This window comes from Phyllosticta citribraziliensis (genome assembly GCF_038025025.1).
Source record: "Phyllosticta citribraziliensis strain CPC 17464 chromosome Unknown J3D65scaffold_10, whole genome shotgun sequence".
Classification (NCBI taxonomy): Eukaryota; Fungi; Ascomycota; class Dothideomycetes; order Botryosphaeriales; family Phyllostictaceae; genus Phyllosticta; species Phyllosticta citribraziliensis.
In genome coordinates this window covers 966,296-978,430 of record NW_027117347.1, presented here as the reverse complement: position 1 = coordinate 978,430, position 12,135 = coordinate 966,296, and the positions used below count along the sequence as shown (strand labels likewise).

At 54.6% G+C, this 12,135-nt stretch overlaps 5 protein-coding genes and 1 non-coding gene across 6 annotated transcripts; 1 reads left to right on the top strand and 5 right to left on the bottom strand.

The window, feature by feature from the left end:
* Positions 1-1,203: 1,203 nt before the first annotated feature.
* On the bottom strand, positions 1,204-3,119 carry J3D65DRAFT_634267 (uncharacterized protein). The gene is made up of 2 exons (XM_066801211.1): positions 2,942-3,119; positions 1,204-2,867 (listed from the first exon to the last, which is right to left on the bottom strand). Exon 2 carries the CDS (start codon positions 2,847-2,849, stop codon positions 1,656-1,658), a length of 1,194 nt encoding a protein of 397 aa, XP_066652471.1. The 5' UTR covers positions 2,850-2,867; positions 2,942-3,119; the 3' UTR covers positions 1,204-1,655.
* An 820-nt stretch (positions 3,120-3,939) lies between these two features.
* Positions 3,940-5,080, bottom strand: J3D65DRAFT_69039 (uncharacterized protein). Its single transcript, XM_066803904.1, has 2 exons — positions 4,768-5,080; positions 3,940-4,703 (listed from the first exon to the last, which is right to left on the bottom strand). Exon 2 carries the CDS (start codon positions 4,673-4,675, stop codon positions 3,953-3,955), a length of 723 nt encoding a protein of 240 aa, XP_066652470.1. The 5' UTR covers positions 4,676-4,703; positions 4,768-5,080; the 3' UTR covers positions 3,940-3,952.
* A 342-nt stretch (positions 5,081-5,422) lies between these two features.
* On the bottom strand, positions 5,423-7,447 carry J3D65DRAFT_557647 (acyl transferase/acyl hydrolase/lysophospholipase; the record flags this gene model as incomplete). The annotated part of the gene is made up of 1 exon (XM_066797322.1): positions 5,423-7,447. One exon carries the CDS (start codon positions 7,445-7,447, stop codon positions 5,423-5,425), a length of 2,025 nt encoding a protein of 674 aa, XP_066652469.1.
* Positions 7,448-8,402: 955 nt separating this feature from the next.
* J3D65DRAFT_558168 (GNAT domain-containing protein) lies at positions 8,403-9,040 on the bottom strand (the record flags this gene model as incomplete). Its single annotated transcript, XM_066797344.1, has 2 exons — positions 8,403-8,859; positions 8,919-9,040. The coding sequence occupies 2 exons, from the start codon at positions 9,038-9,040 to the stop codon at positions 8,403-8,405; spliced, it is 579 nt and encodes a 192-aa protein (XP_066652468.1).
* A 751-nt stretch (positions 9,041-9,791) lies between these two features.
* On the top strand, positions 9,792-9,917 carry J3D65DRAFT_t121. Its single transcript has one exon. It is a non-coding gene; the product is annotated as a tRNA-Val (tRNA).
* A 411-nt stretch (positions 9,918-10,328) lies between these two features.
* On the bottom strand, positions 10,329-12,075 carry J3D65DRAFT_68964 (beta-lactamase/transpeptidase-like protein). The gene is made up of 7 exons (XM_066803894.1): positions 12,033-12,075; positions 11,792-11,984; positions 11,472-11,736; positions 11,309-11,414; positions 11,169-11,252; positions 10,604-11,116; positions 10,329-10,552 (listed from the first exon to the last, which is right to left on the bottom strand). Exons 2-7 carry the CDS (start codon positions 11,886-11,888, stop codon positions 10,430-10,432), a joined length of 1,188 nt encoding a protein of 395 aa, XP_066652467.1. The 5' UTR covers positions 11,889-11,984; positions 12,033-12,075; the 3' UTR covers positions 10,329-10,429.
* Between the last annotated feature and the right edge of the window lie 60 nt (positions 12,076-12,135).

Here is a 12,135-nt window from a genome sequence, read left to right as displayed (position 1 = left end):
GAGAACCCCATCTCATCGCTGCAACTCGGCCTGGCGCTTCGCAAGCCCAAACATGCCTCTTCGGCTTTCCGCTGCAACCCGCACATCAGACCCGAAGTCGGCGGCGGCGGGCCCCGAGGCGGGCGAGTCAGGCTCAGCTCACGTCCTCGCGCCCTAACATCGACAACATCACCAGGAAAAACAGCGAAGAAAAAAAGACCACCCGCTGGACCGGACGAAGCTCGCTCGCTCGCCGCTCATCGCCACGCAGGGTCCCTCGCCGTCCAACAAGATATTCCTTGGCCCCTCCACCAATGATCACGTCGCCATTATTACCTGCTCCCAGCCGTCAACACCATCATCAGCATACGTCTGTCGTCTGGCCGCAAGGCGTGCGTCGCTCGCTCGCTCGCCACCACCTCTCATCACCACGACCCGTCCTCCCCACAAAAGCCCGCTTCCATTCGCCTCCCGTCGACACAGCTCCCCACCTCCGCCCCCATCCCAAAACCACCCACCCCGTGTGCAACTTGTCCTCTCCGCTCACCGGTCCGTCGTGCCGTCACCGGCGAACCGATAGAGTCGGTTCCGTTGTGCAGCAGCCTCCACCGCTGCCCGCCGACGCCCAGGCACCACAACCCACGAGCCCGGCCGAAGCGTGGCGCAGGCGGGCACGTCCGCCCCTGTCTGCTCCGGCTTCACCCGGCTCGCTTGGCCCGTGTACCTGCCTCTTGCTGCTCGTGCGTGGCGCTCGCTCCACGTCCGTGCCGTGCTCAAGCTAGACCGTCGGTGTCCTGTGCGTCCTCGCGTTGCTGTGCTGCACGTGCCAGGGGGCTGGGGGCTGGGGGCTGTCTGGGGGGTTAGTCAGGGGGCACACTCTCTTGCAAAAGATGAAGTGATCCTTGTTCAGGCGTTCAAAAAGGTAGGGACGTTGAGAGACAGCGTGCTTCGTGTACGGCGAGTGCTGTCCAGAGTGATGCGCAGGAAAAAGGTGAGTGAATGGCTCGTGTGTATCTTGTGCTCACCGCGAGAGAAAGAGATCTCTCACTCCTTTCGTGTGTAAGAACCAACTCCTGGCGAGTTCGACCAATAAGTTCACCCCCTGTGGTAGTCGTGGAGGCATTTGCTGCGGCGCCAGCTCCTCAGGCACGAGTTTGGCACGGAACGTAGCAAAGACTCTCACTCGCTCCGCTTTATAGGCGATTTAGAGGACTACAAAGGGGAAACCGGAAGAATTTCTGACTACGCTATGCACTAATTTCACGACCAACCTGAGCACACCGACCATGACAGCAAAGAAGGTGCAAATGATTATGGCAATGAAGATTCGTATATCACGACTCCCCGATGATGCTCGAGGGAGGGTGGCTAGATTACTGGCTCCCGCGTCGTCATGTACTTCGACCCTGGCTCTCTCAATGACCTGTCTCAGATTGCTTTACTCCAGGTCTCCCACCGTCACTTTGCTGAAATGGCGTCGAAGAGTCTTGTGCATTTTCAAAGCCACTAAAATCAGGGACAATGTGATGCGAACCAGAGAATAGTCAGCCATCCAGATCAAAAGTTGGGCGGTGCATCCAAAGGAGAAAAGGAATTCAAGCACTTGGAAGCAGTGGCGAAGGCTATTGCAAGCACTCGACCAGCAGCAGGAACCAGACTCTGGAGAAGACCCAACATCACCACCCAGAGTCATTGCGCCGCCACAGGGGAGCACTATCCGACCTCGCATCATACTCGTCACCACCACCACCACCATCATCGCCATCACCGAGACCCCTCCAGCCCGGATTGAACTTGGCCTGGATCTTCCTCCATCGGTCCAGCGACTTTTCGACCCTGTCCGCGTTGGCCGGATCCGTGAGGTACGTGGCCACCTTTTCCTGCGTGACCGGATTGGGAACCCAACCTGGCGGCCGCGCCGCCCGGTTGAAATATGCGCAGTCGGGGAAGTACTCGTACTTGCCGCATGGGCAGAGCGGGCGCCATGGCATCGGGTGGTGGTGCTGCGGCGGCTTGTACCTGGTCTCGGCGTCGGGGGTTTGCAGCGTCGTGCTGGGGAAGCTCGATTCGCTGCCGTTGCTGGCGTTGGCAGCGCCGTTGCTGATGAGGAGGTGCGGCGGTGGCGGCGGCCCCCTGGCGGCAAACATGCCCTTGACCTTGCGGTCGCTGCGGAACTTGTCGATGAGCGAGCGCGCCGTCGTGTCCTCGCCGTCAATGATGAGAGACTCCATCTGCTCCGCCGCCCACGCCTCGTTGACGCGCGCGATGCAGCCGAGGAAGACGGACGCGAGCTCGTTCCCGTCGACTCTGACGCCGTGCTTGGCGGCTCGAGCGATGGTCCTGTCCCACGTCTCCAGGTGCTCGCAAAGGGTCTTGGTGCTGGGCGGCTGCGCTTCGAGCTCCTTGATCTTGAGCCGTATGTCGCGCTCCCTCTCGAGCGCCGTCGGCGCCACCTTTTGCTGAAGTAGACGCAGTATGTCCCACGGATGATGGCGTGGCTCGTCGACCGTGTACGCCAGCCAGCACAGCATGTCCAGGGACACGCGATCGATGATGAACTCGGCCATGGCGTTGATTTTACCTCGTAGCGCATGTCGCTCCTCCAGATCCTTGGTGTACACTGCCATCTGTGCCATCCGGAGCTGCAGTTCGAGCTCGTCTTGTTTGGATGAAAGTTGCAAACGCCCGGCTCTCAAGTCGTCCATGAACGAGGGCGCTGTGGGTTCGCCGGGCTCCTGTGGCTTGCTTTTCTCCGATGGATCGATCAGGTTCCAGATGCCTTGAGATAGAGCGCGTGTCTTGATGACGAATATCCAGACATCCCAGTCGGATGGCTGAGAAAGTACGAAGTCGACACGCCGCGCATCCATGTCGCCAAAAATTGTGTGCTAGAAGACATGAGGAATCATCGTTAGAAAGGCAATTCATCGCCAGTTACAGGCTATTGGGAAGTTCGACATACGTGTTCAAGGTTCCTCCGGGGCTCGCGACTCTAGCAGCGGCGGTTGGTGGACGACGAACAGGCTTGGTGAGAATTTTCGGATGAAGCCAGATGGACTGAACGAAGAACCGGCATACCTCCGGACCTTCCGAGTCCAAAAATAGCAAGGCAAGAGTCGACGTACAAGCCGGCGTTTGAGTCTGCTTTGATGTCGTTCATCAAACGTTAAGTGGGGGGCAAGTGAGGGATGATGGAGGTGCATGTTACACTGCATCAGGGGCAACTCCAACTGCATCAGCAAAGGAAGCAGGAGGACGTTGTCACTTAGAGAGGAGAGGAACATGTTAAGAATATGTTCTTATTACATTTCGGAACGCGTGGTGGCGCGCGGTTGATTGACAACACAGTTGATAACGCGCTGGCGTACGGCGCTGGGCAACAACCACCTAATCCACAGATCAAAGATTCAAATTGAAACTTCAAACATTGTACAGTGGTAGCAGGAAGTAATCTATACTTGAAACGACAGAAAGGGGGTTGGTTACTGAAGACTTTTCCTTGGTTGACGGGCTCCCTGATCGGTGTATATATGCTGCAAACCTGTCCGAGAGAATGGTCTTGCGCAATTAAGACATACGCACGGCTTCAGGCACAGCCTCTCCCGCGGGCGGCAAGCGACGTGTAATTTTCGCGTACGTGCAATGGTGTCGCAGGTCCGTCCAGGTGCAGTGAAAGACAAGATAGCGATGATGGACTGCAGGGGTTACTGCGGTAGAGCGCTCGCCACTCTGTAAGAACAAGAGGATCCAGGGCTGCAGTGGCAAATTTTACAGATGGCTGGCATTTGCGATCAGTGTTCGCCTGTTTTGATGCTTCGAATTCCAGCGTCGAAAGGCTTAGCCGAACTGGCCCCTAATTTTAGGGTTGCTAGCATTATGCTCCTAGGTCGAAACCACAACGCGGTCGTGGCCTTGAAGCTAGTTGTGGGGAATGAGTGCTTTGCCTAGGCTTGATCTTTCAGCTGCAACATGTCTAGCTCTCCTCCGGCGTGGTTCTAACATATCCGTATTTGCATAGGTCCAGCGCTCGCGAGTCTCTCCAGTGCCGACGATAATTGTCAATGAGCTCTCGCGTATTCCAGTCCTTGTCAACAGCAGACTTGTTCTCTTTGTACCACTTCTCATCCAGCATTTCCAATCTGGCCGCCAGGAAATCCCTCCATATCTCATCCCGGCTCCAGCGGCTTCTTGCCTCAATCATATCCCACGCGTCGAGCCACTCATAGACCGTGCTCTCCTTGGGACCCTTGGGCATCTTGTCAACTTTTATCGGTTCGGATTGCGAGAGGTGTATCCTCTCATAGTGTGTGGGAGTCATCCTTTCGTGCAAGATGCGCAGGATCTCAAGAGGATGATGGGATTTGGCGAGCAACATCAGACGGGAAAGCCAATAAGGAGACACTCGTTGCAGGATGAAGTCCGAAATCGAGCCAAGGTCGCGTTGCTGCAACTGGTATTGCTCCATCTGGATCTGGTAGATCTGCCATTTCACCAGATGCTTCTGGTGTGTTTCAGAGTTCTCGTCACCCTGAAGACATTCGGGAGGGCTCGGTCGAGCGATTTCTCGTGGCTTTGATTCTTTCGCGGGGTCAATCAGGTCCCAGGTGCCCAGCTGGAGAGCGCGGATCTTGACGGCGCAAAGCCAAGCATCCCAGTCAGACGACTCGGAGAGAATGATTTTTTGGCTTTCCTCCATGCTCTTTCTCAAATACGAGATCAATCAGCTGCAATTTCGTGTCAGGAAGTCAAACCTCTGTGTTGTACCGCTCGACACAACGCCAAACTTACATGCTGGAGGCTTCAAGAGTCTATTTGATCAAATGAAGTCAGAGGGTTGCCTTAGAGAGAATCTCACAGTGGAATCAGGGTTGGTCGAGGTCAGAGTGTGTGTTGATGCAAAACCAGGAGGGATGAGGAAGAGTTGGATGAAGGTAAATTGGTTGAGACCCGCGGGGGGGATCGTTTAAGTTTGTGGACCAAAGCCGGGAAGAGGAACAAAAAGACCACCAGAAAAAGTTTGGATCGACCGGCGTTGCGTGGCAAAGCGGACTGAGCTGCGAGTATCGAACACCAAACCGGCAAGAGCGAGAGACGTGTCAACGGGACCGGGGTCAGAAGGCGAGTGGTGGAGTAGAAAAGCGGCGCAACCCACCGTCGGATCTCAAGTTGCAGAGGCACAGACCATTTCGTGATCATCCCCGTGTGATCTCGAGGAAATGTGAACATGGGGGAGAAAACCAGTCGTATAATAACTTGCGATGTAGGGTATATGTGCTGCGCGTAGAATGCTTCGAAAATGCTGTCTCAAGATAGGGATATAGGACAAAAAAACAGGAATACACAACAGACCCATCAAAAGTTCCGGCTGCTGTGCATATGCAGGGAAAGGATATCTCTGAAATGCAGGACGAACCGTGGACAGAAAGAAATCGTCTCGACACACTCACCGCGCGCCAACTGGCTCCAATCTCACACCTCCAAAGCTCCATCCACCCACGAAGACACCCTTTTCGAAGCTCTTGGTGACAAGCAATCCCAGCGCGCCGTCCAGGCCCACCTCGACCTCGACGTCCGCATTGACCTCGATCCAGCCCTTGCCGTTCATCTCTGCGTACCTGCTCCGGCCAACACGCACGCGCACAGCATCAACACCAAGCAGCACTGGCACCACATCCGGGGTAATCTTGACATCGACCATGCGATGCGTAAACGTCGCCATGTCCAAGGGTTTCCCGACTGAAAAGACTATTTCTGATGGAATGGTACAGTCCGGCTGGGGTGTGAACAACGACACGATGAACGAGACGCGGTAGTGGCCAGGTGGTATGCCAGTGCGCAAAGCGCGAAGGCACACGTTGTCTGCGCGCTTGCAAGTGAGGACAGCGCATTCTTCGCGGCGGCCGTCACCGTCGAGGTCGAGCGCCACGGGTAGCACGCCACGGACGCGGCCGTTGGAGTCGAGAGTGATACCGCGCTGCCCTGAAGGCGAGGTGGTGGCGAGCTGGGACAGGTTTTGACGTTCGCTCAGAGTCGGGACGACGCCGAGGGGGAACCCCGTTTTGAAGTCGAGCTCTTCTTGGATGAAGGAGCCATCAATGAGGCCGCGGCCTGTGATGCCGGCTCGGAAAGCGGTCGCGGGGATTTCAAACTTGGACGGTAGAGCGGAGAGCTTGACGATGAGTTCGCCGAACTGTTGGGCGCGGCGCATTTGTTGCGAGTCCCGCATGTATTGCTCAGTCAGAGCAGCCATTTCGTCTTCCATCATCCACTGCTCGAGGGAAATGTTGGCAAGACCGCCATCAACATCGAAGCGGTAGTACTGCGTGGGTGTGTCGTAGTACATGCGCTGCATTTCATTATCGACTCGCGCAGTGCCGGTTGCCAAAGAGCCGAGTGCAGATGCAAGCGCAATGTCTGTGCCCAGGCCAAAGGGAAGCCAACTTGCAACTTTCTTGACCGATGGAATGGTTTGGAGCCCTGTCCCGACAGACACTATGACGCCAATCGAACGGCCTTCCCAAACTGACTTGGCCGCGTAGTCGACCTCGGCGCAAGGGTTGTTAAATCCGACGCCTCCATCAAGATATGTCATGCGAGGCGTGCCAAAAGCCATTTCTTCGAAAAATGTGGGAGCAGCAGAGGTGGCACGGAGAGCCTCCCAAATCCTTGTCTGACGGTCGTTGGGATCGTACGTAGATAGGATGCGAGGAAGACCAAGGGCATTTTTGAGAGCAGAGACCACAAACGTGCGACAGCCTCTTTGGTTGGGCTTTCGGTGTACAGACGTATGCCGGTGTACTCGCCACGTGGGAGTATTTTTGCGATTGTGGCGTTTGAAAGATTGGAGTGTTGAGGCTTCAGAGAAGCTGTTGGTCGTTTTGGATTTTGACAACTTTGTTGGAGTAGGAGCCCTGCTTTCTGCCTTGAGGCTTTCCTGCGGTGATTCAGTGATGGCTGGCGCCGGAACATCGGCCCAGATGCTATCAGCCTGCGTGTCTCTTTGCTCGCCTTGCTCTTCGAACAGGGAATCGTCCCACATGAGCTCGTTTTCGTCGTAACCAAGATTGACGAGCGCTTTTTTGATGGCATTTTCGAGAACTGCACCAGAAAAACGAGTCTTGCCGACGGGGACCTTCATTCCAGCAAAATTGAAGGACCTGTCATTTTTGAAAATCTGTTCTGCGAGTTCGGTGTAAATCTTGAGGCAGGCCTTGATGTCCAGCTGCAGTCGTCCAAGTAGGATGGCAATGATTCCGCCTGTGCTGGTACCACCGATGAGGTCGAAATAATCGCAGGGCTTGAGCGGTGCGTTATCGTTGGTCTGACGCAAGCCCAGTCTCTTCTCTTCGAGCGCAATGTTCTCCATCAAGTCGTCCAGTACCATGAGGCTGGACAGGCCCCGAACTCCTCCACCGTCGAGCGAGAGAAGCCGGAGTGGGGCGCGAGGGTTGGGTTTTGATCCTTCCATCTCTGTTTGTGGCGGGTGCATGATGATTCGTTGCGAAGCGGGCCAGTTAGACTTAAATACGTCGTCGAGGTTTTGCGGCCGTCCAGATGACGCCAAAAGGGGTCTTGCCGGGACAATCAAGGCGTTCGAGGGCGATCGATTTGTGGTGAGTCAATGAGGAATCTTCGACCCTTTAATGGAGCCTGTCTTTGCCGAAGGCTCCAGGGCTCGTGATGTCAAGGCAACGTGATTCTTTCCCGGAGTGCCAAGCAAAAGTTGCGTCCATATCAAATGAGAAAACGCAGTTTGTGAATAATCCAAGTTGGAAAACCTGAGCGAAAGTCTCCAATTCTACGGTCGTTGTTCACTCGACATGCGCGAAGAAAAAGGTACGTTGGGGGCCAATGTTTGCCGAGTCCTCCTGCAGTGACGTTGAGGCTTGACTCCTCGTTGGCAGAAGGACAGACTCAAGGCCACATGTGTGCAGCCTGGGTTGCTTCAACACCCAAAACCACCAGACCAAGGCGAACTCAGGCGACCAAAGAAGGAACATTTGTTCGAAAGTCGTAGTCAGGGCTTCGGACAGAGCGTGAATCTGGAGTGTCATGGGTGTTGAACTGCTGGATGAGGCTGATTCGTGCTTGATCATTCGCTCCGCCATGGCCTGCGCCTCTTTCATCGCGAGGCTGACGCTGGATCCTTCGTAGTGACGCACTAACTGGCTCAACGTACCCTGCTGCCGACGCAGGGCAGAATCACATGACTTGAGCCTCCAACAGGCGCCACAGGCGGGCCGGCTTGTTTTCTTCACCCTTGCGGGACGACGTTTCGAAAGCCAGGCTCAGCCAAGTGGAAGAATGGCCGTTTGCCATGTGCAAAACTCCGTATCATCAAACTCCTGCCGTGCTACTCGAGCTGGCCCGAAGGTTCTGGACCGTCCTCCAGGAACACTTTGCCCCGTTGCAGACAGTTGTCTCTATTGACAAATGGGCCTTGGGCGCCGCAGGCGGTAGATATCAATATCTGTCAGGCCTAGACTTGGGTTTTCGAAGCCGATGGTTTGCGTCTCTTCCAGGTTGAAGCCACATTTCAGCAACACCTTCTTGCTTGCACCATTGTTCGGGTCTATTTTGGCAAAAGCAAAGTCAAACTTGGTCCGGAATTGCTCCCAGTAGAGTGGCATGAACGTCTGCAGGGCTTCTGTGGCCAGACCGCGCCCCCAAAAATCCGGATGGATCACGTAGCCGATTTCTGGAGCCTCGACTGCGCCTACCAAGCCAATCACTCTATGTCTGTTGGAGTTGTTTGAAGCGCTAGTCGAGTCCTCTTCTGGGTCCAGCAACACTATGCCGAGATTGTGCGTGTTGGAACGGCTCGATTCGGTGCGAATCCAGTTCTGCGTGTGTTCGATGCTCGTGTCGGGGCCTCTGATACTGCAGCTTGGTCAGCGTGTCACCTTGGTCGCGAGGCCTGACTGGTGTGGAAAACTTACGAGTAACCCATGGCCTTGAGACGCGACCGGATCAGATGGACATCTTCCGCATCCTGCACGCGCAAGCGGCGCAAACAAAGGCGCGTCGTCCTCACCTCGATGTGTTCTTGGAATCCTGGCATGCGTCGCAATCAATACCGATGGACAAAGTGGTGGGCGGTGCGCCTCGTCCGAGGCCGCTGGAGCGCGGAATGATCATATCGGAGGCGAGTGAGCGGAGTTTGCTGGAAGACTGCGGTGTCCAGGTAGAAGAGGTTGGGTGCGGAGCGGGCCGCAGGATTGCCGCGTGGTTGCGTTGGATCATTGGAGCTTCTCAGCCGAGCGGGTAAGCGCGCATCCCAACGATCGCGGGCAACGACATCGACAAATCGCATCGCAAAAGTGTTTTTAATTTAGACAAAAACTTCAAATTTTGCTTGCTCATGAGCGATGAGACACTGGAGTCAAGAGCGAGCAACACGCCTAACATGCGTGTCGACCAGGGAGGCTCAACACTGGAAAAGAAAGGCGATCTGAGGGTTGAAGCCACACATGCGCCTTGTTATTGAACACTCCCAGCCACCCGGCCCATCCACCATATTTCACAAACGAAACGGCGAATCGTGTTGATAAAGTCGAGTCGGGATCAATCGTTTGTTGTGTTGGCATTACTTCGCCGACCAGAGTTGTGATCTCATCCCTTGTTTTCGCGCATGTAGTACTGTCGCGATGGGAGTACTCTCGGAGTCGACTGTTATTGTTATGTTAACAGAATGTTCAACCATAGAAACGGCAATCTGGCCCAAAACTTCTGTTTTTGGCCGCAGGTGTCGGGAACTCAAAAAATAGTAGAATATATATTTTCTGCGCCTCATCTTATCTCACAACCAAGCAGCACCGGTGGTGTAGTTGGTTATCACGTCAGTCTAACATCAGACAGCACCAATTCCTTGCTCTGAAGCAGGGGTTGACTGTGGTGGTGATCACTGAAGGTCCTGAGTTCAAGTCTCGGCCGGTGTACTTTTTTTTGGCCGAATTCTTGGCCGATTCCTCATCCCTGGCACCCCCACATCAGCAGAATCTAGCGTTCTAAGCAGAGCACTCATATTTTTGGGAAGGGATATGTCAAGGGGTTTGAATTTTGCAAGTGATGGTAAAGGAAGACTGAGGCGCTGCAACAGCCGCGGGAGTGAACAGGGGAAGACGAGGGGTGTGCATCGCCTGCGAAAGAACGGTAGAGCGGTTTCACGACTGCGTATTTAGTGCGGAGTGAGGATAATCGAGGAGTTCGGTGTTTGCTGGTCACTGCGGAGTCACCGATGGGTCCACCGTGTTGCCCTGGAATTTTCTGTTTCCACCAACTGCCTTTTGCTACTTGATCCGAATCACTACCATACTTCAATCTACAATGCCGCTTCTCATTTGCTAAATGTCTTTGGAGAACTGCATAATATACAAATCATCGACTCTTTTCTCGTCGGGCTCACACAAATAGAATCCCCGTAGCTTTCATTGATTCCTCGTCTACTTGTCTACTTCTGAGCAGCGTAGACGGCCTCTTCAAACTTTGACAGCAGTTCAATCGTCTTGTTGTCTCCACCCGGTAGGAACTGCGATAGAAAAACGCCAGCGATTCCATTGGCCCTGTCGATCCACTAATAAAAGCAAGTCAGAACAAAGTAGAGGAATCAGGGAACAATACTAACCCAGAAGCAATTGCTCATGCCAGACCAGGTAAGCGAAGGTGCACCTCTCCGTCCCGGCACGGCCGTCGTGTTCAACACGCCACCAAGCCCCGAGTTGACGGCCGCGTCGTCGGGAATGCTGTTGAAAACACTGTTGCGGACAAAGACCGACGCCTTGCGCGCATCGTCGAAATCGACCGTCGTCGGTATGTGCGGAGTAAACATGAGATCGACCGTCTCCTTCTTCAGCAACCGTTCATCATTGCGGAGGAGTGCCGCGTAAATTTTCAACAGCTCAGGGGCAGTCGCGTAGAGTCCGGTGCCGCCGAAGTCGTCGATGACGGGGTCGGGCATGAACCAGTCGTTGCGCATCTGTAGGCCTCCATCGGGCGTGCGTTGCCACATGCGAGCCAACCGCTTGCGCATGTCCTCGCGGTCTTCGAGATGGAACGTCATGTCCTTGATGCCGAGGGGCTCGAAGATATTGCGGCGCATGTACTCGCCGAGTTTGATCCCGCCGTTCACACGTTCGACCTGCGGGTCCTTTAGCTTGGGATTCCAAGGGACGGGATCGTGGGTTACTGACCAACAGGCCGACATATTCGGCTTCTGGGGAATATCTCCATCTTGTCCCGGGCTCGAAAATGAGAATCTCGTCGAAGGAATCTTTCTGGTTCCTTCGTTAGCCGTTGGAATTCTGTAACTACCGCATTCGCCAGTGTTTACAATGGTCAGGTTGCTCTTAGGCTTTGCACCATGCCAATCTTGATACTTTGACATCAATGGATCCAAAAAAGCATATGCCATTCCGCTCGAGCGCGACAACATGTGTCTACAAGGTCTGTAAATAGTCGCCAAAGGGATGCGGGTTCATTGCGCTATACTGTACCTGAGTGAAATGTGACTTTGCGTAGGCTTCAAGATGGGCTCCCCATTGTCCTCGAAACCAATCAAGATCTTGGGATTCTTCCATTCAGGCAGCACGTCTCCAATGTCGCCATCGAGAGTCAGCAGTCCCTTCTCAACACATTGCAGCGCGGCAATGGTCGTGACCAGCTTTGAGCAGGAAGCCACCCAATGGACGGAGCTGGTGTCTTGCGGCCCAGCCGCAGTGCTGCAATCGGTTCCAAAGAACTTTTCGTAGTAAAAGGCGCCTGTCCAGATGTCAGCGCTGCTCTTTGCACTCCCCTATCTCGCCAAGATACTGACCCGACTTGTCGACTGCTCCCAGTGTGACGAATGGCAGGGGCGAGTCAGTAGTATGCGGTTTAAGGTAGGCCCCGACGGTGTGGCTGAAAGAGTCCATGTTTAAACGCTCGTTAAAAACGCCACTCGAAGATACAAGCTCGCGGGAAGGCGTTCAAGCCACGAGTTTGCGCCGGCTTTTGGGATTGAGCTTGTTCTATAGCAATCAGTTGCATGCACCAGAGCAAACGTGATTGGCTACAACTTGACGTTCAAACTGGACAGAGAGTGACGTCGTTGGAAACCCCATCGGAACATTTGTGTTTTTGTCGACTTGCTCATGGAAACCTTTTCCAGGCCAGTGGTTC